At 39.6% G+C, this 27,834-nt stretch overlaps 1 protein-coding gene across 13 annotated transcripts in view; it reads left to right on the forward strand.

The window, feature by feature from the left end:
• The window catches only part of CADPS (calcium dependent secretion activator), a 474,942-nt gene that overhangs the window by 423,577 nt on the left and 23,531 nt on the right, over positions 1 to 27,834 (forward strand). For all 13 annotated transcript variants that reach the window (XM_054551945.2, XM_054551946.2, XM_054551947.2 and 10 more), the window contains 2 exons: positions 3,997 to 4,029; positions 11,571 to 11,678. In XM_054551945.2, the coding sequence (XP_054407920.1) occupies positions 3,997 to 4,029; positions 11,571 to 11,678 (141 nt within the window). The remainder of the gene's footprint in view (positions 1 to 3,996; positions 4,030 to 11,570; positions 11,679 to 27,834) is intronic.

Raw genomic sequence — 27,834 nt, forward strand, 5'->3', positions numbered from 1 at the left:
CACTCTTTTAACAACCATTGATGGAAAAAAATACACAAAGACAAAAAGCTACTATATTATATAGTGCTTTTAAAGAAATTTGCATTTTATTCAACAAAACAATATCTAATTATAATGTAAAATAGCCTTGTGTAGATGGTAAGGGCTGTTGGTTATTTGATCTAGATACAGTGCCTGGTGCATGCTTGGATTTTCTGGCAATAATTCCAAAGCTCTAGTGGGTTGGGAGGATCTGGTCGTTCCCTTCTACCTAGAGTATAGCTGGCAAAAAGACATATTCCTATGGATATGGATATGGATAACTTAAGAAAAGGTGATCCTTAAAAAGGGAGCACTGCTGACATTATACAGGAAAAGATTCTCATCCTGGTTCTGTCAATTTCTCCGCTCTGCTACATTTACCTGCTGTAAAGAATGTAACTGGTGACAACTTCCTACCTCTTAAGGGGACTTGAATCAGAGAATGAAAAGCAGCCCTAGAGATAAACTCTCATGTAGGTAAAGAAACAAATCCAAAGAAAAGAAAAGAAAAACATGTCCAGAGCCTTCTACCTAGCCTCTGTTTGAGCTTCTCCAGTGAGGTGGAGGTCTCTATCACCACAAATGGCCAGTTCCTGGCTGGAGTGTGATAGCTGTTTAGACCTTTTTCTAGGGCCCTGTAATTTTACACATTCATTCTGATTCTATGCTCTGGAACCATGGTGAACAAATTCAGTCCTTCTGCACTGAAGCTCCTTAATTAACTACGTGAATATTATGGTTTTCTTTGCAATTAGCCCATCTTTCTCTAGGCAAGATGCCTTTTCTTTCACTTTCCTGATAGAATGTACTGCCAGAATCCCCCTTTCCCTGATCATCAATGTCCTTCTTAAAGTTCAATATCCAGCGGCCAGGTGTGGTGGCTCACGCCTGTAATCCCAGCACTTTGGGAGGCCGAGGCAGTCGGATCGCCTGAGGTCACAAGTTTGAGACCAGCCTGGTCAACATGGTGAAACCCTATCTCTACTAAAAATACAAAAATTAGCTGGGTGTGGTGGTGGGTGCCCGTAATCCCAGCTACTCGGGAGGCTGAGGCAGTAGAATTGCTTCAACCTGGGAGGCAGAGGTTGCAGTGGGCTGAGATGGGGCCACTGCACTCCAGCCTGGGTGATAGAGTGAGACTCCATACCACTCCCCCAAAAAAGTTCAATATCCCGAACCAAAAATGATACACACATGTCTCTAAATAATAATAGACCACAATTTACCCTGAGTTATTTTCTCCTGTTATTATGGGATGGGAGGAGGATCAATAAGACTAAGTGCAAGTCATCATTTATTAAATAAAAGAACAATCCTAACAAACCGAGGGCTGGTGCATGAAGGGGAGTGGATGATTTTCATTTGTGACAGAAACTTGCCTCATCTGCCCAAATTGCCTGTAAAGGAATAGAATTTGGTGTCATTCTCCGGATTGTAACTGCATGTTAGTAGCAAATGGTAAATGGTGTGTTTAAAGGTTGATCATTTCAGCTGTAACAAAACCCCTACCAACTGCTAAGCATCAACGTCACAGAGTACAGGAGGCAATTTCTAGCTGAGAAGAATTGTTTTGCTAGCACCTGCTCTGACCACTGGTGCTCGAATTCCTCATACTTTTCTACCAGTACTGAGGAGATCAAGAGTTCCAAGGGAGAAAGTTGGGCTCAGATGACCACGTGGGAGTCTTGGCTTCTCTGCCTCCTGTCTGTGATCATGAGCAAATAAATTCCTTAAATTCTATGGGTTTTAGGTTCTTGATTGTAAACGGATCTGATTGAATCACCCCCTTTTCTCAGGGTGGCTTAAAGAAGAAACTGTGAAAGTGTTTTGCAAATGAAAAATATCACAGAAATGTTAGATAATAGTATACATGGGGGAGACATGAAAAAAAAAGGCAAGCCACCTTCTTTCCTGAACTAAGTTCTAGCATAGCAATGGAGAGGAAAGACTTGGGGTTTAGAATCTTTTAGTAGAAATGATAATTGTGCAAAATATGGAGAGCCTGCCTCAAATCCCTTTAAGGACTGAGAGTATTCTCCTTTACCCACCAGCCTCTGCAGGCAGTCAGCTTTCTATACAACTATGCTGGTTTTCCGACTGATCAGTGAAGTTGCTCCTTGATCCAGTCTTGCCTCTGCTTACTTCTCAATCACCCTGAGGCCAGAACTGGGCATTAGCTTTCTCTCATTGCTTCCCTCTATAAATTTTCCCTGAGTTCCCTTTCTAAGCTGGTACCAGGTGAATCAATGAGGAGACAGCCATGAGCAAGACCAAGATAGCCTTTGCTCTCGTGACATTATATGGGAGGTAGACATTGCACAAAAAAATTTCGACTGAATTGCAGTCAATGCTGCAAGAACAAGTGTAAGGTTCTAAGAGAATCTGTAACAGGAGACTCCAGGAATCGTCTTGGGGGCTGGCAATGATTCAAGAAGATAGAATGCATTGCCCTCTCGATAATTACCTAACTGATGTGTGTTCCTTGCTTTAAAGTTTACAAAGCACTTTCTCATGTGTTTTCTCATTTCACCAAGCTTTCAGCCCTGCAAAGTACACAGTATTGTCACCTTGGTCTAGAAATCTGGAAACCAAGGCTAAGGAACTTGGCATGATTTCCCCAGGGTCAACGAGTTCTGGCACTGAAAGAACTTTTGACTCTATATTCTGGGCACTTTCCACCCCACCCTATTGGTTCATTTGACTGTTTTCTCTTGAGAGCTGACATTTTGGAAACTAGCATTGAGAAAAGAGCAACAGAGGAAATCACTCCCCTGGGTACTTTTCTGGGAGACATTTGGGTGAAGCTTGATTCCTAATATTGATCTCAGCCCAATTGCAGGAGGAAGCCTGGCTGAGATGTGAAAAGACATCCTAACTGCTTTTTGTGCATTGCAGTCTTTGTAGTTCCTAGTAAAAACAGGAAACCCTCTCTGACCCCAAATGTAGCTCCTTAGTCTTAATTGTGCCTAGAGAAACATGTGTGACCTGAGTCAAAATGAAACACACAGAATATTAAACATACTCCCATAGGCTTTATTTCTCAAACCCAGCTGTTCATTGACTTCTCACAGTACTCAGAGCTCACCCACATTTGCTTATGAATTCATCGTCTTAGCTGCCATTTGTTCTGTATTTACATCCTGGGGCTAAATGTGAATTCACCCTTATCAATCTGCGGAAATAGGCACTATTACTAATAACAACTCCATTTTGCAGATGAGGTAACTGAGGCTCAGAGAGATGAAGCAACTTGCCCAAGGTCACATAGCTTGTAAGTGGTAGAGTTGGGATTCGAACTGAGGTCTGACTCCAAACTTCATGCTCTCAAACATAACACTCTAGCACACTACCATACTCCCTCCCCACAAAACTAAAAATTTTATAACCACTTCCTGCACTTCCCACCTGGAATTTTTAGCACGTAAAAGCAGGAGACATAACAGCAGCCTTTGGACAGTTTTGAAAGGTTCTCATCCCCCTACCCACAGACGCCATCTCCCTCTGGGTTGAGGATGTCCATCTTCCTCTTAAAAACCTGAGTTAATGAAAGCTGAGAACTGAGGTATTTAGTTATTTATTTAGGACAACCTGCAGCCAAATTACACAAAGACCCAAGGTACGAGAAGTAACAGCAATCTTAGTTGCTTCTCTAGACTGGTAAGCCCCAGACTAATCCATCTGGGTTTAGCTAGTCACTTTTCTTTTTTTCAAAGGGAGGGAGAAAAATGTAAAGCTCCCGCTCCAGCAACAGAATCTGAATCAGTAAATTTGCGTGTGCATTCTCTCTTTCTGCAAAGCAGTGGCTATGGCTTGAAAAAATAGCAAACAGATTTTATTTTCTAGTACCTTTTTGTTTTTCCTGGTCAGCTCCATGTGCCAGCATGTTGTTTTGATTCTGATGGGGATACAGCATTGAGCAGTGAACAATTAAACATAAACACCTGCCTCACTTCCATCCTCTTCTTTCCTCTTTAGGTGAAGGCAGCTTCCAAATATGTGGATGTACCTGTGAGTATTTGAAAATTGTTTCTCGTGGGGTTTTTTTGTTTATTTTTCATTTTTACTTTTTGTTTTCATGAGAATTTTGATAGTGCTACTTCATATTAATTGCTGCTAGCTAAACTGTGTTCCTGACTTGGATCATCAGAAAGAAGCCAAGAATATTTTGTAGTAGAATTTTTTTTCAGATAAGAAGACGGTATGGTTTCTTTGATCAGGAAGAAAGGTCCTGTTTGAGGGTAAACCCACTTCACTTTCTCTTTCACTTTCATTTTCATTGGTTTCTCTGTTGTTTCATTCTGTTTTCATCATGTTCACCAACCCTCCTGTGTGCACACCTTCGGAGGAAAGCCATGAAGCTAGAAACTTGCACAAGGGTGACAGTATTTTTTGTTAGGTTGATGAAAAAGTTAATTGTGGTTTTGCAATTAAAAATGTGGAAAACGTAATTTCTTTGCACCAACCTAATAAAAAATAAATAAATTCTAAATTTGTTCATTTTGTGGTCAATTCTGCAATTGTTTTAAGGAAACCTCACAAAACTGCTCATAATTTAGTGCAGGCCTCATTAATGAAGAGAGCTCTCAAAGTTCACAGATAAAGCACTCGAAGTTGCCCAAAATTTACATTTAAATTGAGGTTAAGTACAACACATGAATGCTAAAGTGTGGGATTACCTGTGATAAATCAGGATACATTTATAGACAGACTTTGCCCTGCCTATTAGCAAAATAAAATTGGAGGGATTTTAATATATTCCAATAAAGCGAAAAAGAAAATGATTTTGTTTCTCCATTTCTAACAAAAGAGGTGTGAGTCTATTATAAAATATTAAATTTAGAGAGCTTATCTCAACAGCCACCAAGGGTCTTGTACTAAGCATTTCTCATTCTGAACATGGTTAAGTACCCCCCTTGTTCAAATACTTATTTGTTAAAATTTGTTTTTTTCTAAAAGGACTTATATTAACATTTAAATTCATTTCCCCAGGAAGCTAAGTGTGTAATGGCTTATTGGCTTATTTCTCAAAGGAAGACAAAATAGAAAATTGGAGTGAATTTAGCATTAGCATATATTTTGTTTGTTTAATGAAAGAATGTACAATCAATAATTATGCTTTTAATTTATATAATACTTCCCATCAACAAACCTCAGACTCCTTCAGGTAGACAGTTCTTATAATGGAGAATAGAAAAAGCTCACATAGCTGCAGCAGGGAGAGAAGTTAAGTAATTTACTTTCTCAAGCCTCCAAAGTATAAACTTTCCCTTCGTGGGGAGCTAACTACTCAAATTTTCTGGCCCTGTTTCTCCATCTTTAAAATGGAGATGACGATAATACCTAAGTCATGGGTTTGCTGTGCAAATTAAATGACACAACATACATAGAACATCCAGCACCATACCTGGCACTTATTAGGAATTTCAGTCCAGGAGAAGGACACACGTTGCGGTGGTAGTGTGACGTCTACACTCTATTGTATATAGATGGATGGGGGATGAATTTGCAGACATCAGCGTTGGGCTCCACTGGTCTTCAACAGTGATAGCAATTGAAATTCTAGGCTTTCAACCCAAAGATTTGGTAGCTGTGATCTATTCTCTGTAGGATGCAGAGCAGAGACGGTATCTCAGCCACGTTTGAACAGGTGGCCTGTAGACAAGGCCCAAACACCTAGAGAAACTTGATCCAGCCATTGGTCCTAACATCAGGTTATGTTAGATTGAACCACATGAAATTGGCATATTGGTGAGGTCAAAGAAGTCAAATATCAGCCATTTCATATGATTCGATCTAATAATTCCTGCAAGCTAGGTTCAGATTTATTATAAAGATGGGAGGGCAGTAAATGGACTCTATATCAAAATGCAGGGTGCCCTGATCTGTACTCATTAAGTGTTTATGGATTAATTATGCTAAATTAGAAGACTCGTTAGGTGCATTAGTCCATTTTCATGCTACTATGAAGACATACCAGAGACTGGATAATTTATAAAGGAAAGAGGTTTAATTCACTCACAGTTCGGCATGGCTGGGGAGGCCTCAGGAAACTTACAATCATGATGGAAGGGGAAGCAAACACATCCTTCTTCACATGACAGCAGAGGTAAGAAGAATGAGTGAAAGGGAAAAAGCCCCTCATAAAACCATGAGATCTCCTGAGAACTCACTCACTATCACAAGAACAGCCTGGAGGTAACCACCCCCATGATTCAATTACCTCCTACTGGGTCCCTCCCATGATACTTGGGGATTATGGGAACTATAATTCAAGATGAGATTTGGGTGGGGACACAGCCAAACCATATATCATTAGGCTATGAGGAAACAAATTGAATTAGTAGAGTTTTCACACTCTGGAGGGCAGAAGAAGTTGATGCAGCATGTTCCAAAATGTGGTACATTTACCACTGATGATACAAAATATAATAACTACTATTACTGCTACTACAACCAAGCTTTATAAAGCACTCACTAAAACAGTTTACATTTTATCTTCACAATAACCTCACTTTAAATATGAGGAAACTAAGGCACAGAGAAGTTAATTTGCTCAGGATCCCACATCGGGTTAGTAGAAGAGCTGAGATTTAAGCCAATGCCCTTATAAATTCTGCCGTACTGCAAGATAGTTTCAGTTAGTGCATAAACAAACACCTTGATTTGGATAGTGGTAATTATTTTAGTGCATATTAGAAAAAGTATTTTTTTTACCAGCTATTAATGACTTAGGACAAAGCTAAACTTTAAGTTGATTAACATATACTTTAATAGCTAATAATATTATAATAAACCTTTTAGTAAATAAATAACAATTTTATAGAAAACAATAGTACATAATACACATATATTCTATATGTACATTGTTTATATATAGTAGATAATAGTAATCATTTGCTTCTGAAATCAGTCCTAGGAGGGGGTTAATATTATCATTCTGTTTTATGGCTGAGGAAACTGAGGTACAAAGAGGTTAATTAGCATGCCCAAGGTCACCTGGTGAATAAGCAGAGTGTGACTATCAGGTGCTGTCAGTTGGACCATAAAGCCTGCACTTCCAGGGGTGTGGTAGAGTAGCTAGCACTGGTTCCCAAGGTCAATTATGTGCGTCTCTCTCCAACTCCGCCTTCAGTGAGAGCACATTGGTAGCTCAAAATTAGCCTTGATGGGAGTATTTACACCATGCAAATTGGCAAACACTACAAATCAGGGTGTTTTGTTTTGTTTTGTTGTTGGTTTTGAAGAGTCAGTTTATGCCGGGCGAAGCAGCTCATGCCTATAATACCAGCACTTTGGGAGGCCAAGGTGGGTGGATCACCTGAGTTCAGGAGTTCGAGACCAGCCTGGCCAACATAGTGAAACTCCACCTCTACTAAAAATACAAAATATTAGCCGGGTGTGGTGGCGTGCACCTGTAATCCCAGCTACCTCCTCCAGAGAGGCTGAGGCAGGAGAATCACTTGAACCTGGGAGGCAGAGGTTGCAGTGAGCTGAGATTGTACCATTGTACTCCAGCCTGGGCAACAAGAGCGAAACTCCATCTCAAAAAAAAAAGAAGAGTCAGTTTACCAGCATACCACTAACTATTACCTATTAAGTCAGCAGTCCCCAAACCAGAATGTACAGCAGCAATACTTGGCAAAAAAAAGTTTTTCTGGTTTGTTTTTGGTTTTTATTAATTAATGTATTCAGCTTTTATTATTATTTTTTAATGGGCACATAATTGTTTTTGTTTTATTAATACAGAGTCCCAGGCCCTCACCTCCAAAGATTCTGATTCAGTCCTTCTGGGGTGGAGCCTGGATATTGCTTTCCATTAAGTTCTTCACATAATTCTGATAAGTAGTACAAATTGGGAAACCAATGAACTAAATCAGTGATTCTTGACCTTGGCTACATATTGGAAACTAGGGAGCTTTTGCAAGCATTAATGCACAGGTCACTTGCCAGACAAAATTGAAACAGCATCTTTGGGGTTCAGGGCCCAGACATCAGTATTTTTAAAGCTCCCCAGGTCCTTCAGATTTGCAGCCAGGCTTAAGAACCATCAGATAAAATCATTTCTCAACTCATTTCTACCTCCGAAGCCTCTGAGTTCACCTGTGTTTCCCCGTGAGGTTTTTGTTAGAACATTTAATAGTTTAGTTCCCTGTGGGCACTAGCAGTTAGTCACCTTTGAGATTTGTCTGTTAACTATCCACACTACTGGAGGGAAGGGCTAGTACCAGTCACCTAAAACATTACATGATCCCCAAAGCATATGTCTTTGTCTTAGATGTAGTTTTTGACCCATTGGTATATGTAGGAGATTTGCATTCATAAGTAGGGCTGACTTAGCATGCTGGAAGTTTGAGCTCTTTTTTCTCAAGCTCGGAAGTATTCTGGTAGGGGCAAGTTCAGACTAAAATATTCTTCTTTTCCTGAGCCACAGGGTAGCTTATTCACAAATTATGTCTTCCACACATGGATGCAGTTAACTATACAGATATTTGTTTAAGTGTCTTCTAAAATCTGTGTCATATTTAATCAGTCTGTCCAAGCCACATTTAAAATACACAATGTCATTATGAGATATTAAAAAACATCTAAAAGTTTGTCCCACTGTGTGCAGGTAGCACAATGATATAAAAGCATAATTTAATAGTATCAGCTGTCTGGTCAAGTATATTCTCCAGCTATAACTAAGGGTTAGCTTGTTTGTGAACAGTTTTTCTTTTAATTGTTTTGATTGGAAATCTACTTGAAATGCATTACACATCCTTCCTGCCTTTTTAAACAGGGTACTGACTATAACCTTTTCTCAATGACTCAGGATCACCATTGTGACCTTGTCTTTCCCCAGTGTCTGCATAGTGACCCGCTCCCCACCAGGGTCTCCCGAGATATAGGGGAGGCTTGCCCCTGCCCTCGATAGTCCCAAACCCCAGCGGTTGGTGAGTCTGCATGTCTGGTGTTGCAGTTGGGCAGCCTCCTCCCTCAAGGTCAATCATAAGGAAAAATGATAGCTCTCTCTTATCTGCACAGTTTTTTCAAACAATCCCCCTCTTCCCTATTTCTGCTCCATCAAGGGATGGAAACCAAACTTGTTGGAATTGGATGGGAGTGGGACCTTGAGGACTCTATTATGAGAAAACTACACATGTTTTGTGCTGAGGCTTTATCATTTTTATTTTGACGTTGGCTCCTCTGAGGCCCCCTTTTCTTCTTGGTTCTAGAGTAGATTCTAAAGGTAGGTAAGGCAGTGGAATGGTATAATATTATGGGGAGGAATCATAGAAATTCATGTTTGTATTACAATATATGGCTTTCAAAACATTTTTACATGCATTATTCTAGCTGATGACCATAACAGTCCTTGGAGGTAAGTAGGGGAGCCGTTAATAATCCCATTTTATAGATAGCATAACTAAGGCCCAGAGAAGTTTTTTTTAACTCTTCTTTTACAGAAAAGTTTAGATGATATGCACAAATTCCAATTTGTGGGAGATCCAGTAAAAATCCATGCAGAGTGACTGAAGAGCTTGAAAAAGGAGGTGGAGAAAGGATTTGCTCATTCATTCTTGAATTTGTCCATTCAGCAAATATTTACTGGGCACCTACTATATGCTAGGTACCATTTTGTATGCTGGTGATACAATAGAAAATAGGCCAAACAAAGTTCCTGTGTTCATGGAGCTTATGTTCTAGTGGGATAAGAGAGGCAACACACAAACAAATAGTATATAATACAACATCAGCTATTGGTAAGTGCTATTGGAAAAAGAAGAGTCAAAAGGGAGCAAATCATGGAGTTTCTTAGCTACATGGGTAAGATGAACCACACTGATTTTTTAAAATATCAGAGTTTTTAAAACTTGAATGAAATGCCCCTTTGAAGACAGTGAAACTTCGTGAAAAGAGAAAGAATGGTGCAAATATGCATCATTGTAGATTACTGTTTCTTCTAACATTTTGGGTTACTGATAGATCTGCCGCATTTGACTTTGCACCTTAGCTCTAAGATGGTTGCATGTGCCCAGGAAAAGGCCATATTGCCACAAGCATCACCAGGGGAGAAATAGAAACAATAATAAGTTTCTCAAGTCCCCCAGATAGAGATCTCCATCCCTACTGAGAATGCCCTTTGATGCGCAGTTGCCAAAAGGAGAGAAGGAGAGAGGAGCCTGCTTAGAACTGATAGCTATCACTTACATCTCATTGGAGAACCTCTATTGTTTTGTATCATAAAACTGCAACAATTGTAGGACCATCATGGAACCTGCTCAATCCATTCGCTGAAAATTGTTTGAAAGTGTAACACTTGACTACTGTGGCTTTGGGTTGTCCTCATTGTTTTTCAAATTAATACCTTGTCATTGTTTCAGCAGGTGTTAAGAAATGTTACTAGCATCCCAGGGGCCAAGCATTGGCCCTTTGCTTGATAATTGTTTGCTTTGTATCAGGAAAAAAAAAAAAAATACAGTCCTACTGTTTCTAAACCTTCCTCATTTTCACCCTGGAAATTACACAGAAGTGTTAACTAACTTCAATTTACAGTGCCTGACAGTCACGTCTAGTAGAGAAATGATACTTTGTGATCTAAGGTAAATCACAGTAATGAAAACTAATCTTTTTAGTTATTAGCAAACATATATATCTACTGCGGAAATTTGAGGGGTTTGTGGCCACTCTCCTAATGACCTATATTACAGTGTTTTAATAGGTTTCTTTGGAGATAACTTTGATTGTGACATCTCAAGCAGTGTGCTTTCTGAGTTTCTTTTTTTTTTACTTCCCTACAATAAATCATTTCCTAACTGCAGGATGAACCGCTGGCTTACCTTTCCAGAAAATCTGATTTATTTAAAAATCAAATCCTCTCCTCCTTCCCCTGCCTTTTGTTTTCTTTTCTTCTTCTTTTTAGTCCTTGGACTTTAAGGCTGCACTGGAAGCAAAGACAAATGGTTTAGTGTCTCCTCTGAGTGAACTAATTAATTAGCAAATACTATATCCACTCAGGTTAAACTATACACACACACACACACACACACACACACACACACAAAATGAGACTTGGGTAGGAAGGGGTATAGATTGAAATACAATTTTTTTTTCTTAGTACTTTCTCAATTTTTTAAAACAGGAAAAAGGAGTGGAAAGTTCCATCACCCTTCTGATAATATATTAAGAACAGTGGAAAACAGTATGTTTGGGTATTCTTTAATGCAGGTTTCAATCCAAGGCAAAGTCAGAGAACATCTCTGGATTATGCAGTAAAGTTTTATCCATTAGATAAATTTGCCAGGAAAAAATTTATCATAGAAAAAATATTTATGAAATCCTACAGTCTCAATGCCCTTCTTAGCCAGGCTTGATTTCTGGAAAGAGGAAGCACTTCTAATATCAATTCCTACCAGCCCAGGCTGTCGACAGCAATCCCATGCCTACAAAGGTGATCCAGCAGAAGCATCTCAGGGTGTGTGAGGGCAAGTAGAGGGTAAAAGTGAATGGTAAACAAGGAAGAGTGGCTGTCTGAAAATTTGTTTTCATGTTTTCCTGTTTCTTTACAGAAACCCGGGATGGACGTGGCCGACGCCTACGTGACTTTCGTCCGCCATTCTCAGGATGTCCTGCGTGATAAGGTCAATGAGGAGATGTACATAGAAAGGTTATTTGATGTAAGTAAATGCCTTCTCCTCCTTGAAAACCAAGGAGGAGACCCTCCAAAATGTGACAAAATAAGAGACAGGAGGATAAGTCACATTTTGAGAAAATGGATTGGTTCTGATTCAGACTAAATCTTTTCCTCTCCCTCTGCCTTAGGCTCTTATCTGTCTTGTGTCTGTTCTGAACCCACTCTGGTGTGGCAGTGTCTCAGTCCCAATCTGTGTGATACGTAGGACGGCACACAGCCTCTCGGCAAGCAGGCTCATTCCTGCACGAAGCTTGCAAGGCAGCTTTCTCTAACTGGCAAAGACCTTTCTTGGTCATGGTTTTCCTCCTTGCAATCTGGCCTCACTTTAGGGAGATATTCTCATCAGGGAGGCTGAGACCAACTCCCTCTCCTGGGGGTGGCGCTTCCCTGGCACCAGCTGTGGCGTGCAGATGTGCAGTAAATGTCACATCGTTATCACTTCAAAGATAATTTCATTCCTGGAAGACTCGAAATCCTTACCCTGGGTTTTGGCAAACACTTACATTAGAGTTGCTCAGTCAGTTGCAGCTTTAAACCGTGGTGCCCCCTGCCCACCCAGCCAGCTGATAATTTACGAGAAGCAGGTGTACAAAGAATGAGTACATTGGGCTGTGGACCCAGATCAAACTTCAGAAAATGCAGATTACCAAGGGTTAATCATTTTTGAGCAATCTTATTTCCACTGGGACTGCATCTGCACAGCAAAGCAAGCCACTGAGGCAAAAAGAAAAAAAAAAAAAAGGAATCTGCTTCGGTCTCAAATTGCCTGTCTCTTTTAGGCCAAAGCAGATGGGGCTACCGAATTTAGCCAGATATTTCGTCTCGGGTTTCCACCGAATTTGCCAGTGTAGACCCGGCCAGAGTGCATGGAAGCTGATGTTCTTGTCTCCCTGTAGCTCTGAGTGTGCAGCCTACTTCTGTCTTGTGAAACGTGAGCTCCTCCTGTCCAGGTTTCCATATTTTTAGTGCCAATGCGAACATTAATGTTTTGGTCTACTATGGAATCCGTGTTTCTATTTTTTTTTCTGTGATTGTGTTCAGCAATTTACATTGAGTTTGTGTGTGTGTGTATGTGTGTGTGTTTTTGTTCCACAGCTAAGTGAGCTCATTGTTGGCACCGCTTTCTGATTCTGCGGCTTCTGACTTTTATATGCTTTGTCTTCCAGCTCATTTGCTTTCCTCGTGTGTTGAAAGGCTCCTTTCCTTTTTTTTCTTTTCTTTTCCAATCATCCCCTTTCTGTGCTTGATACCCCTCTTTGCCCTGCATCACCTTTCCTCGACAAAACCCTTCTTACTTTTTAATTCCCACCCGTCCTCTCTCAGATACAAATGGAACTTATCTCTCATGTCAAATGTTTTATCACATTATATCAAGTGGCATGAATTAGAATCAAATAATCTTCCTGTGTACATCTTCTAGCATGACCCACATCCACTGAGAATGCCTCATACATGCATAAAGCTCACCAGCGGGTCCTCCTCCTTCTCTGCATGCATGCCTTATATGAAAGTACTGAGCCTAGAATGTCCGGGGCACAATCACCATCCAATAGGCATTGAAAACAGAGACAGGCAGGACCCTCGGGTCTGCAGTTAGGAGTGTGGACACTCTGCCCATCTCCATTGAATTAAATTCCAAACCACCAATATTCAAGAAGCCTGTGGGTTGTTCTTTTCAATGCCTAGGTTGCCTTTTTTTTTCCTTTGATCAGTATCTTCGGATTCTCAGTTTTATGTGGCCTGTGTGTGCGTGTGTGTATGTTACTGTGTGAGTGTGTGTGAATAACCAATAACCTTGTGTTCTCTAAAACTTAAATCTAGTACTGAATTTGATGTTTAATCTGCAGTTTAGCTTGTTACTTAATTGACAAATAATCCACCCTTGCCTCTCTTTTTTTAAAATTAGAAGTACAAGCAAGGTAGCCTTGCTGAATGCAGCAAGGCACATTATCTCTTTTGTGGCTCTTCTTAAAGGAAAGTGCAACCAAATCTTCATTTAAAAAGGAAAAGTGCAACCTTGGCTAGTACAGATGGTAAAACTGGACTTGCCTGACTGTTGAAGACCACAGGCAAAATTCAAGCCCTCCAGCCTTTAATGTAAATTAATAGTAAAAAGAAATATTACTGAGAATATTTTTTCCCAAAAGCAAGTTATAGTTAGGGACATTCAAAAATTCACAAGTACCTCCAGTCCCTTGTTGAATTCCACTGACCAGCATAAAATAGCATCAGTAACATTGTGGAAACCCCCACAATTTAGTCTGATGTTGTCCCAATTTGGTTTTCCCAACGGAGTCTTAGTTATACCCTCCTGAGTATATCTGATTGTAAAGGCTTAACTATTACAATCACTCACTGCACATCACTCCCGGCCCCATGGAAAAAAAAAATTTCAGGAGCTTATTTAGATATAACAAGTTTCTTTGCCATTTACTTTCTTACTTTCTAAATAACCTGATCTCCTAATTTACAGAATATTGGTGCTAGGCAACCTAACTGATGTAGTGCAAAAAAAGTTATTGAATCTGTCATGGATTTAAAACATTTGTCATTTTAAAAACCCAGAGCTTCTCAAAAAGCTTCATTACCATGCAGCCTTAGTAATTTAATTCAGTACTTACTGTTTTTCTATAATCTAGCAGCAAAACATCAGATTACCAACATGTTTGATTATTTTCGGCTTCTGTTTCCTCAAGCATGGTGTTTATTTCTTTGTGTACATGCTCTGCAAAACTCTTGTGTCCACCAAGCTAAACAAGGGAGTAGGAATATCAAGGCAGAAGGGTCTGTGAAAGCTGCCACTCTAAGTTTCTTGCTGCAAGTGAACTTATTCTTTAAATCCCATTCCTTAATGATAGGGGTCCTGGGGCAAGTTTCTAAACAATTGGCAGAAACCTATTGAGAAAGACTTGTTGATCTGTGAGATTTTTCTTCCAAATCGTTGCATTTTGATAAATGGCAAAAATGAATAATAGCAAATTAACATTTTGAACGAAGAAAAAAATATATATCTCCGAGATTGTTTGCTGTTTGGGGGTTGTTGATTCTGACTGTTGTGTCATTCTCTGGTTTTTAGTTCCTGCTGGCATCTGTCATTCAGAGGCATGTTCTAAGAGTTCCTGTTGTGTTTTTAACTGTGTTTCAAGTCGCAGTTTTATTTACCTGATAAGTCCTTTAAGTTGTTGCTATTTGGTATTGTTCCTGTTTTTGCCCTTATGAGTGTGCCCTTGTAGAAAAGGCTGGATGGTTTTAGTGTGTGTTTGTATTTGAGAATATTTGGATTAATAGCTGGTCATTTAACGGTGCATTTTCTGCTTTAACTAGGCCCCTACCCAGTGCTCTCTGAGCTAGTTTTCTCTCTGCCACGTCATTGTACTTTTGGCTGGAAGTGGGTGCTTGTGGGAGATTATCGGCATAGCATTTGGGACTCTATATTTGATGTTCTGCATTTTTATCTATTTTATTACGTAACTTAAGAACAGGCTTTCCAAATTCATCTTCACCAATTTTTTTTTTTAACCAAGCATTCTCTAGGTTTATTGGAGAAATACATTTGGACATAATGTTGCCTAACTGGGTTGCTTTTGCCATTAAGATTTCTTTGTTTATTAATATAATTGATTTACCTAGTCTTTCTATAAAATACTAATGACTTTTTTGATAACGCACCTAAGAAAAAAACTAAACAATCCAAGACAAAGTGCTGATCAGAAAAGAATCGGCAAACCGTTTCCCATAATATTTCAGATGTGCAGCTGGACATTTTTTATCTGCGTTTTTATATTTTTTCATAAAAAATGAAGTATAATTGTATATTGTTTTCAGTTGCTGCAGAATAACAGTTTATAACATTTTGAAACAAAACATTCTGAGATTTAAAGCAGGAGAATATTCCAATATACACAAAAACAATGAATTCAAATAGATTAAAGATGCTGAATTTTTAAAAAGAAGATCAGACTGCTGTGAGACTCAAGTGGAAGCTTAGCCTTCTTGAAAATTATTGCTGACATTCAAGGAAAATACAAAACGTGGATATGAAATAATCTCCATATTCGTAAAGCAACAGCTACAGAGGAAAGCACAAGCTCAAGAAATAACTTGAAGACAGTGATTTACAGTTGGAGTGTCCATAAATCATGCAGATGGCTTTTCCCTCCTTCTCTAGTGATTAATTCAACATCTTTCCCAAAATAAAAACATGCTTTTTGGAATTAGAGATCAGATCATCAAGAGAAGCACCTAAGATTTCAAGGTCTAAACAAAAATTAATTTTCTTTCTTCCTTGTACTTCTTGAAGACACAGACTGAGAAGAAAATCGGGATTAAAAGAGATGTGCTTAGGGTGAATTCATCTGCTTAAACCTCACAGGCTCGGAGATGAGTGATTAAAAAGCCATCTCGAACTTGGATGGAATCCACATTGGTGGTAATGCCGCATCCGCACTGGCTTTCTTCAGGCCCCGTGTCATTGTGAACCAGGCCCAGGGAACATTTGACTGGAGATGATACACGGATTATATAGGTCAATTATACACTTAATCTGCCTTCTGGAGGATTAAGTATTTGCAGACTGACTCTGCATTTGGCTTCTCCGTGGCAGTTATCAGATCAGGAAAGGGCCTCTTACCAAACCGCCTCATAAGAACTTAATCAGGCAGTGTGGTCAGCCTCGGAAGGGGCTGCTGCTCGGTATTCTTTGCCTCGCACGGATTTTAATTTGCTGTTCCATTTTCAAATCGTGTATTTGTCCAGTTTATGTGGCAGAACAATAATTGAGTGTGACTATTTCCCTCGAAAAGAGTAATTTGAAACATGAAACCTTTGCCTATTAAAATATATTTGCTATATTTATATATGAAACCACGGATAACCTTATTTTAACAAACTTCTTAAATTACTAAAGCACCATACATGTGAGCATATATCAATTAAAGTAGGAATCATCCTGCTGGAGGATGAAAGTACCAAATAATAGGCTACAAGGAGGGCATGACACTATATCTGTAAGGTATATCACCAACTGTCCAGGTAAGGGAAACCACTTCCAAAAATATGAAGTGGGGAGAGGTGCACAGGATTCACTAATACAATAAGTTGCGCTTCTAAGGGGCTGATTAAAGAAAATCAAGGCATATGGCATTCTAGACACTGAGACAGTGAGTTATCTCCTCTGTAAGCAATAAGCAGACGTGAGTGCCCTGAATGGGACTTACTGTGCAGTGATCACGGGCCCTGCCTCTGGAACCTTCAGACCTGATCCTTACCAGCTGGGTGACCTTGAACAAGGCATTTAATCTCTAAGAGCCTCAGCTGATTCATCTATATAACAGGGATGATAATCGTGGAGTTATTATGAGGGTGAAATACCATATGAATCTGCAGCATCAAGCTCTGAGGAAGCATTGGTAAGTGTTAGCCACCACCACCATCATCATCACTATCATCATCATCATCAAAATGGAAATGCTTTTCCCAGCCCTCTTTTTTTCCTTGTTAAGCAAAGTTTCATATTCATGTTAAGGTGCTATGAGTCTCCCCATCACTTTAAGACATTAACCCCAAGCTTGCTTAGAATTGCTTGATGTAGAGCAGCCTGGTACCTTTTTTACTTTTGGTAAAACATCTTTCTGAAACAGGCAAAATAATGATGGTCAGGAGTGGGGCTTTGAAGTAAGACAAACAGAAGGAGGAAACTTGGTTTTGCCACTTTCAAGCTTTCTAACCTGGGGTCAATTATTTCACTTCCCTAAGCCTCAATTTCCCTATCTGTAAAGAAACTGGCTTCTTACAGTTTTCGTGAGGACTAAATGATACAAAGAATGTAGACAGACATAGTTAAAAATTCAATGAGTCTTTTGTCATCATCATCCTTATCATCTCATAGAACTACTTGTTCTTTCAAGTGATTTTGAAATAACCTAGCTCTACCCCTCAACAAAACTACACTGCATTGCCAAATAAATCAGAATTAACCTTCGGAACTTCAGGGTTTTGGGGGGTGAGGGCAGAGAGAGGGAGGGAGTAATTAATACCTTTTACTATTAAGATGCAGTATATGTATATTGTAGACATTTAGAAAATATAGTTAACCAAAAAATAAGAAGATTAAAATGTTGTGTTCCCAGCACCCACAGATTATTATCGGTGGGTTTTTTTTTTATCTTTTTCTATATAATTATATATATATATATATATATATATATAAAATGTACTTTTTTTCTAAAATGAGTAAGCAAAAAAATTGCTTTTTAAAGTTAATGATCACTATTTCCCATGCCAGTAAATGTTCCTCTAATACACTGTATTCAAAATTCCCCACTTGTCCCCAAAATATTCTTTACAGCTGGTTTGTGCAAACCAGGATTTGATGCAGGGCAAGGTTGTGATGCCCCTTAAGTTTATTTTGAACCAGCACTGGCCCTTTTTTCATGATCTTGACTTGTTATAGGGACTGCCGTGCCAATTGTTCTGCAGACTGGAGGAGTTTATTACTATCTAAACATAGAACTGATTTGCTGAGAAAAAAAAAAAAAATCAAGCTGAATTCAACCAAGTAGTTCTTTTAAACATAATTAGTAACTTAGCAGAATTCAACCAGGGTTTTTTTTTAAGCTGTTCTCTGTATGTAAGGAAAACTTCTGAAGCTAGTTTAAACAGAAAAGATTGATGGGGTGCTAAACTGTAAGAAACTCACAGAGGCCAGAGTACAAGGTGGCCATATGAAGACGTACAGAGATTTTATCTACTGGAATAAGGCACAGCTATCTAAGCTGGGTGGGTAAATCAGAGGGTCACAGTCCAGCATTTCTTGTGTCACTGTAACTGCTTTGAAGTCTTAGACTGGTGACTCTGACACACACATACCCATACTATTGGGAAGGGTCCTTTGTTAATTCTACTGGGATTTTCCCCAAGGTTATCAATCTGAAATTAAGCCCTCCAAATCAGTCCGAAGCTGAGCTTTTCCATACTCTTTAGGTCAAATTTTAATTGAACTGTGACCTCATCTCTATCCTCAATTATGAAGCTAAAGAGCATGTCTGCCAGGCTACTAGGACATCCCTTAGAGTCTGTGAGATTACGTGTATTGAAACCAGAAAGCTAATCCAAATGAACTGGGAAAGGCAGTTACAGGAAGAAGAGACAGTTGATTCTTTCACCTATTTTTGAGCCCCAAAGTAAACTCTGGCAGTTAAGTCATACCCTAGGCCATGCATTACAGCTGTAGAGTGTCATTTCCCAAAAAGAATACAGAAACTGTAGACAAGTTGGGGGGAAATGAGAAACCCATCACTCACCTTGATTGGTAACATTACCTACTAAATATTGTTACATAATGGGTATCTATATATATGAGATATATATTTTAAAATAGGGTGTGTGTGTATGTGTATGTTTGTGTATAAGATATATACCTTATTAGGGAGTTAAGTTTCCTTGGCAGAGGAAAACCATGTATTCAGTCCCAATCTAAGCTCTGTTTGGATTCCTGGAAGTGAACCTCAGGATACTTCCAAGCTAAAATTGAAAAACAATCCAAGTTCCTTTTTATGACTTATGCCCTCCAGTGTCACTCGAATTCCCAGTGTCTTCATGCTTTCTCTAACTCCCACCATCCAAATCTGCTTTTAGCAGATTTGATAATTCCTCTTCTATTAGGATGAGAGGAGATGAACAGAGTGTTTTGGTGCTTTTCTGATGCCCTATTGCAGTGAATGGTATTCAAATGTCAATCCCCTCTTCCCCATGGGCTTCACAATAACAAGCAAATGATAACAATTAATTCCTTTGCTTTTGGAGTCTTAGGTATAGAAACACATTTCCATTCCACATGGACTTGGGAATGCTTCACTCCATGCCTGGTTAATTTGAGCTTTCAGCAATCCTGCATACAAAAAAGATAAGGGGCATTAACACATTTGGATTAATCATGTTAAATGGGTTATTACTATCCAAAAGAAACTGAGGGGTTTTTTGTTGGTATTCTCACAGATTTACATTTCTGTAACATATCTTCAAGTAGTTTTCTAATCTAGCTGTTTCCTTCCAAAGCCATTCATAGAAATAGATCTCTCTTACTTTCAGGCAAACCTTACATAAAGCCAGTCTTGAATTTTCTCTGGAGCTTGTAGGCAATGAAGAGTTTTGCTAAGTGTCTTTATCAGAACAGCTTTCTGTGTTCCAGAAGACATTTGGTGAAGACAGTTAATTTGTTTTCCTTTCCAGAGGAGAATGTTCCATTAATCATTCTAAGAAGCCAAGCTGATTGCTCTGTTACATTAAGGTCACAGTATTCTTGTTAACATGACCCACACAATACTTCTGTGTCTTAGAACAAGTTTTTTTTTTTTTCTTATGGCAGACTTATGGCATGGAAGCAGTAAGCGACAGACTCAAACACAGTACACATGTGCAAGTACGCGTGTGCACACACACACACACGCACATACACACACAAACACACAGAGTAGCCAAAGCACATTTTGTGGAACAAATATTATCACATTGCATTGCAGGAGACGAGCTGCGCTAAATCCTCAAATACTTCTCATTTATCAAACAAGTAACTATTTCTCTCCCTGCTGGGCTCCAGATAGGCTATCAAAAGATTTCACGATCAATACCTAGATACACAGTTACTGCTCTAATTATTTTAATGAATGAATTTAAATTTTGCATAGGTTCTTGTTATTCAAAATGTGATCCACAGGCCCTCGGCATCAGCATCATCTGGAAGTTTGTAAGAGATATATAGTCTCAGCCCTAACCCCAGACCAAATGAATCAGAATCTGCATTTTAACAAGTGTCTCTTTGATTCAAGTGCACATAAAAGTTTGACAAATAGTGGGCAAGATCTATTACTTCAAACTTATTTGCCCCAACTCACAATAAGAAACAAATTTTACATCGCAACCCAGTGTGTGTGTACACACACACGAAACAGAAGTTTATAAAACAATATTTATGTGATGCAGTCTGATATTTCCTGTTTTTTCTTTCAAAAATTTCAGTGGTAACAGATAAAATGATTCTACTACACACAAATAAGGTTACAATCCTCAGTTTCAAAAATACTTCTAAAGCAAAGTTTCTCGTCCTTGGCACCATTAACATTTCGAGTCAGATAATTCTTTGTTGTAGAGTGCTAGTCTGTGTATTAAAGGATGTTGAGCAGTATCCCTGGTTTCTACTCTAGATACCAGTAGCAGCCACTGTCCTTTTCAAAATGAAGAAAATGTCTCCAGATATGGCCAAATTTCCCCTGGGGGGCAAAATCATCCCCATTTGAGAACCACTGATCTGCACAAACTAGAAAAGAGGTTACCACTAAATGTGTACAGGTAGCCCTTCCTCTCTGGATGTAATACAGCCCCCTGCCACTGCCATCATCACACAAAAACGTGATGAGTATGATGTAGCAACAACAAAGTCAAGCTTAGGAATTGTTAAAATGATTACTCAAGAAGTCCATGTGTCCATCTGGGAGTTAGCTTGGGAGCCTGTGCCAGTCTCTGAAGGAGATTATGTTTGGAGGACTCCATGCAATGATGGGAAAAGCTTGTTAGACATCCAGGACCCTCTTCTCCCCTGACTGTATCCAGAATAGTCCCACTTGGAGCCAAAGGAAGGAACTGGAACAGCACGTTAGATCAGCAATACAGCTTCCCACTATGGCCTCCCTTGATTACTTCTCTTTCCTTTCCTTTTTATAATTCCACCCGGACCTCGATTTAAAAAAAAAAAAAAAAAAAAAAAAAAGTCTTGCTTCCACCAGGTGGCTGCAAGTTATTTTTGTGTGTCCAAAAACCTGAAAAGAAGGCTCAACTTAAATACTTCATTCATTCCAAATTCCCAATTCAGAAGAGAACAGTTAACAGCCTCCTGTTCTTCTGTTAAACTCCTGCTGAGTTGACTAAAAATCCAGTTAATAGAGTCTAGTGATTTGCCTCCAGTGTGAATATTCCTGTATCAAAAGGCTTACAATGATAGTGTCACTTGCCATATTGGGCTGCCTTGACTGCCTTTGGCAGAATTTTCCATTCTGACCATCCCTGGACTAAAGCCAGTTATAGCAACAAAGCTCCAGGTCTTGCCCAGGATGGGAGTATTATTAATTACCAGATCTGTATGCCAACCAAGGTATAAAGCCCCACTCATTATTTGTGTAGAGAAAAAGATTTTTTTTTAGAAAAGAACAAATAATATGTAAAGTAAGCAAAGTTAAATGCATGAGTTGCTTTCTAGTGAAATTTCTTTAAAATCATCTTTTAAGGGAGAGAAATATCACCCCCTTTTGTTCAGAAAATTCATTCTTTGGCTTAGGAAATCATCCTGTTATAGAGAAAAGACTCAGTTATTAGGTGTTTCATTAGTTTGGGGAACTCTGAGTTAGTGCTTCTACCGGGAGGTGATTTTTGTTCCACAGAGGACTTTTAACCATGTCTGGAGACATTCCTGGTTGCTACAACTCAGGGGTTGGGGGCATGTTACTGGCATCTAGCAAGCAGAGGCCAGTGCTGAACCTCCTGTAGTGCACAGGACAGCCCCTACAGTAAAGGATGATCCAGCTCAAACTAGCAATAGTGTAGAGAGATTTAAAAACCATGCTCTAGATGATACTTCCACCGACACAAATCATTTGTGTTTAGTGAATGGATTATTTGAGTTTAAATCATGAGCATGATCTGTGGGACTCCAGTGACTGTCTCTAAAGGATATTCTACCTGGTAGATATTTCAGAAACTCGTCTCAGAAATCCTTTTGACAAGCTTCATCCAAAAACATCTTTTTAGGAGCTAAAAAGTAAAAAGCAATTATTAACACCTAATTTTGTCAACTTGAACTTAACACTCACCCATGTATAGTTCCCATGGAGCATTAATGCTTCAACAAAACCTCAGATCTTGTCAGTTCAATGAGTCACTACAGCCTCCTTCTACTGAAAGGTGCTCTGTCAGCTTTTCTTTTTTTTTGATACGGAGTCTCGCTCTGCCGCCCAGGCTGGAGTGTAGTGGCGCAATCTCTGCTCACCACAAGCTCTGCCTCCCGGGTTCACACCATTCTCCTGCCTCAGCCTCCCTAGTAGCTGGGACTACAGGCGCCTGCCTCCACGCCCGGCTAATTTTTTTTTTTTTTTTTTTTTTTTTGTATTTTTAGTAGAGACAGGGTTTCATCGTGTTAGCCAGTATGGTCTCGATCTCCTGACCTCGTGATCTGCCCCCCTCGGCCTCCCAAAGTGCTGGGATTACAGGAATGAGCCACCATGCCCGACCGCCCTGTCAACTTTTCAAGGGACTTGTTTCTTTATATCAAGCAGATGTTAGGAGCATAGGCTTTGCAGTCAGACATTTCTAAGTTTAATTCCTGGGTCTGCCACTTACTAGCTGTGTGACATCAGGTAAGCTACTTTACCCTCTCCAAGACTCAATTTTCTTTTCTGTAAAAAAACGTGGATAAAAACAGTAGGTAGCTTTTTGAATTAGGAGGACTAAATGAGGCGATGCCTCTAAAGCACAAACCACAGTGCATGGCACATAGAAATGACTCCATGAATATCTCTTCTTATTGTTGCCATCATCAGTAGTGGTAGTGGTGTAAAAAACCAACACACGGCCGGGTGAGGTGGCTCACGCCTGTAATTCCAGCGCTTTGGGAGGCCAAGGTGGGTGGATCACGAGATCAGGAGATTGAGACCATCCTGGCCAACATGGTGAAACCTCATCTCTACTAAAAATTTAAAAATTAGCTGAGCATGGCAGCGCGTGCCTGTAATCCCAGCTACTCCAGAGGCTGAAGCAGGAGAATCGCTTGAACCTGGGAGGTGGAGGTTGCAGTGAGCCGAGATCGTGCCACTGTACTCCAGCCTGGCGACAGAGCTAGACTCTATCTAAAAAAATAAATAAATAAAAAACAATACACACCCCACACCCTTTCCTAATACTAAGGTAGGCTTTGCAGCAGAGAGAAAAGTAGCGATACGTTCCACACCAACAGGGATCTTTACCAGTGATGAAATGATCAGAAAACATGATAGCAAGTAGCAGAGAGCTCAGTTGTGCCGCAGTATCGCTAAAGGAAATCTTTCTTAGACTAAAGTAATATCCCAGTGAGATGGAAGCCTCAAAGAAGGTGCCCCAGGAGGCAGGACTGGGCTTAATCTACACATGTCCAGGATTTGGGGAGGCGAAAGAGGCAGGAGTCTATGCTTAGGCACTAAGCAAAGAGACGTTATTGCTTCCTTTGGGCGTGTCCGTGACTTACCAACACTGTGTCTTCATTAGCCTTAACAGGGCTTCTCCTTGGAAATATTCTTTCAGAAATTACACTACTCACTTTTAAACAAAGGATGGCTTCAACCCGGTTATGATGACTCCAATCTAGGCATGTAGGTATCTGCTTTGTAGGCATTCGCTGCTCGAGAACCTTGAGGGCTAAATTCTTTTTATATATGTGTAATTTTGTCTTTTAATGTTTGCTTCTTAACCAGGGGTGTGCATCAGAACTACATACATACTTTTTTATTTTAAAAATGTACTCATTCCAGTTGTACATTACATATTCTGATCCAGTAGATCTAAGGTAGGGATTAGACATCTGTTTTTAAAATAAGTTCCAAGAGTTTAATCTGGTCAAGGACCACTAATTTAGAGCAGTGGTTCTCCATTGTGGGTGATTTTGTCCCCTACAGCACATTTGGAAATGTCTGGAGACATTTTTGACTGGTGGCGGGAGGGTGCTACTGGCATCTAATGAATGGATAGGCAGTGAACATCCTACCATGAACAAGACAGCCCCCCTATAACAAATAATTATCTGCAAAAATGTCAATAGTGCTGAGGTGGCTGAACCCTGATTTTAAGGATAAAATATACTGAAATACATGTTTATTTCTGTTAATACCCTTCCTACTTTGTATCCTACAAGACTTCATAACTTTATTTATTCTCTAGCAACACTGTGGAGAGATGGGAAGAGATAGTATTATTTTCATTTTAAGACAGGAAACCTGAGGTCCAAAATAAACTTGCCCAGATCCTCAGGGCCCTTTGTTCTGAAACTATGGTATTTTCATCCCCACCTCTGAGAGCACTGTTATTGTCTACCTAATTCACCACTAGTGTCCAGCATATGTAAGCCTTCAATAACCATTTGTTAAATAGGTATTGATGACTTCCTAGCCCTGATAGTATCTTGTGTACTTTGTCAAGTATATTTTCAGTTTCCAATTCTAACTCAAAAACATGAATTAAGTCCTTAAAGAATCTCACTGTGGATTTTTGCAACTGTCAGTTGATTTTTTGCAAGCATTGAAAATATAGTATTCTGGTTCATGTAATGGGGAATGAATCGCTTTGGCCCATTTGATTTTTTGGTGAATTTGAAGATTCATCGGAAAACCATTTCTGTTTCGACAACTTTTGAAACAATTTTGTAAATGTTTTAGTTCTGTTTTCCACCTTATTGAGCATCTGAAGCCAAGTCTAATTCTCTGGGTCAAGACACTTTAGGACTCTTGCTTCACACTACTTAACCCCAAATGTCACTATCCAGTCTCAAAGATGTTAAAAGAGTGAATTATCAGCTCAGGCGCGGTGGCTCATGCCTATAATACCAGCACTTTGGGAGGCTGAGGCAGGCAAATCACAAGGTCAGGAGATCGAGACCATCCTGGCTAACACAGTAAAACCCCATCTCTACTAAAAATACAAAAAATTGGCCAGGCGTGATGGCACACACCTGTAGTCCCAACTACTCGGGAGGCTGAGGCAGGAGAATCACTTGAACCTGGGAGGCGGAGGTTGCAGTGGGCTGAGATCGTGCTACTGCACTCCAACCTGGGCGACAGAGCGAGACTCTGTCTCAAAAAAAAAAAAAAAAAAAAAAAAGGTGAATTATCCAGAATTGCACTGCAAGTAAGTTCCCCAACTCTGGATACAGTGCTCTTTCTGCCATACTCTGTGCCTCTAGAAGATGGGGCTACAGTGTTTGTCAGCCCAAAGCACATTCTGAAAGCTGCTCTTTTGATACAAATCCCAAAGAGGGCTTTTAGGGGGAGAAAAAAAGGCAGCATTCTCCTAAGAGGAAAACAGGAGGAAAGATTCCAATTAATTGAAGTTTCTAATAAATGGCTGTTTAATAATAACAGTTATAACTTTTTTTAGAGGTTTTTAAATGTATATTTTCCTGACTGTACATTAGAGATAATAGCACCATCTTGTTAAATGTGTTATTTCTTTTAAATCCTCTTAGCAGCCCTAGGATATAGGAACCTTCGTGATCTCCGTGTTACAGGTACTGAGGCCAATGAGAGCCAATATTCACTGGGCACTATGTACCAGGTACTATTCTAGGCACTTAAGTGTAATAATGCATGTAATTTTCATGATCTCCTTGTGAGGTAGGTTTTTATAGATGAAAAAGTTGGTTTACTGAGTGGCAAACTGACTTCACCAAATTCAGAAGCCTGGAAAATAGTCAGTCCTAGATCCAACCTCTTTCTTTCTGACCACAAGAGTAGCCACGTAACTATAATATCTTAGGCAAAAACTTTACACTATTCAAATCTGTGCTTCCTACCCCTAAAAGCCCCCACTATACCGAGTGCTTTGTGTCCCAAATTCATCCACTGGGGTTCTTACTGTAATCACTATTTCCCTCATGGCATCACCGCAGGATATAAGACAGAAATTGTGATTGTATGACCCTCTAGCTAGAAAGTGGCTTATTAGTCACAGCTTGTCCGCTAACAATGATGGGCGTTGCATAGCTAATCAGAGAGACCCCTTAATGAAAATTCAACCCCATTAGGGCAGGTCTTTTCGTGAATGTGGGGACATTGTCACTGGACTCAAGCTCTGTGAATACCAGCAGACCCGGGTCCTAAAATGATCCCAGAAAGCACTTCTGTAACCCACTTCAGGGTGAAACCCCATCCTCAGCTGAAAGAGACTACAGTGCAGTAGGGAATCTTGCATACCATATATGCTTCAAAATCCACTTCTACCTAGGCCTAACTAAGGGGTAGGTCTCAGCTTTCAGTCTATCTCTCCCTCTGTGTTCTAAGATCTTTTATCCCATAAGAATAAAGTTTTGTGGTTTATTTGGGGGGTAAAATGATGGTAACACAATACCATTACATCCCAGACAGTTGATAAATGGTTTAGGGTAGCAGCTTAAGCTCCTTAAGCAAAGCTTGACACAGTCATATTATTAAACAACAATGCTCAAGATTTTCCGATGAGGTACTGTTGACTCTTTTAACCTACCTACATAGCTAAGTTTTCAATGGCACTATGAGGTTTCACAGATTAGCAATACTTTATGGAGAGGGGAGGTGAGTAATCGACAATTATAGAATAACATGGTTATACAATCTGTGCATAATACAAATGGAGTTGCAACTAAATCATTATGTGGTCATTATCCAATAATGCCTAAGATGTCAGCAATGTGAAAATTTGTGATCAGGTATCACCAAAGTCCTTTCTTGATTTATTTCTAACCAAAGCTTATACTAAACAATGTGACAAGGTGATGAAAGAGAAAAAAAGTAAGGAAGGAAAAGAAAAGAGGAAAGAAAGAAAAGAAAGAGAAAGGAAGGAAGAAAGGAGAAAAGAAAGAAAGGGAGTTGTTTTTTCTCCTGAAACTTTAAAGAGCTTACCAGATAGATCGTCAGCTGTTAGCCAACTCTTGAAAGTGGCAAATCCCTTGGCCAGTGGAAAGTGGTCTATATGCATTGTTTCTAAAGAGTTTGTTTATTCAAAATATGTCTGGTTTTGGCATTCAGGTTGGGGGCTCAGGGGCAGTGGCTGAGGTCAGCACTGCGTACCGTTTAATGAAGCTCACTCTTGCCTGTGGTTTCTGAACACCATCAAATAGTGGTAACTGAGGCAGAAGGGTAAGTGGATGTGGACGTGAGGGAATTCTTGTAAAGGCTCCCCACTTGGCTTACACAGACTTAGAGAAATGGAGGCCTGCTTGCATTTGTTGGTGCACATTAGAAATAAATTTGGGCATTCAACTTAAAGAACTCACTAACGACAAGATGCACAAAGAAATGCTATTATGTATTTAGCACAGTCTTTGTAAGCTTGGCCAGGCAAGGAGGCTTATCAAAAGAAATATGTAAATAACA

This window comes from Pongo abelii, chromosome 2, assembly GCF_028885655.2.
Source record: "Pongo abelii isolate AG06213 chromosome 2, NHGRI_mPonAbe1-v2.0_pri, whole genome shotgun sequence".
NCBI lineage: Eukaryota > Metazoa > Chordata > Mammalia > Primates > Hominidae > Pongo > Pongo abelii.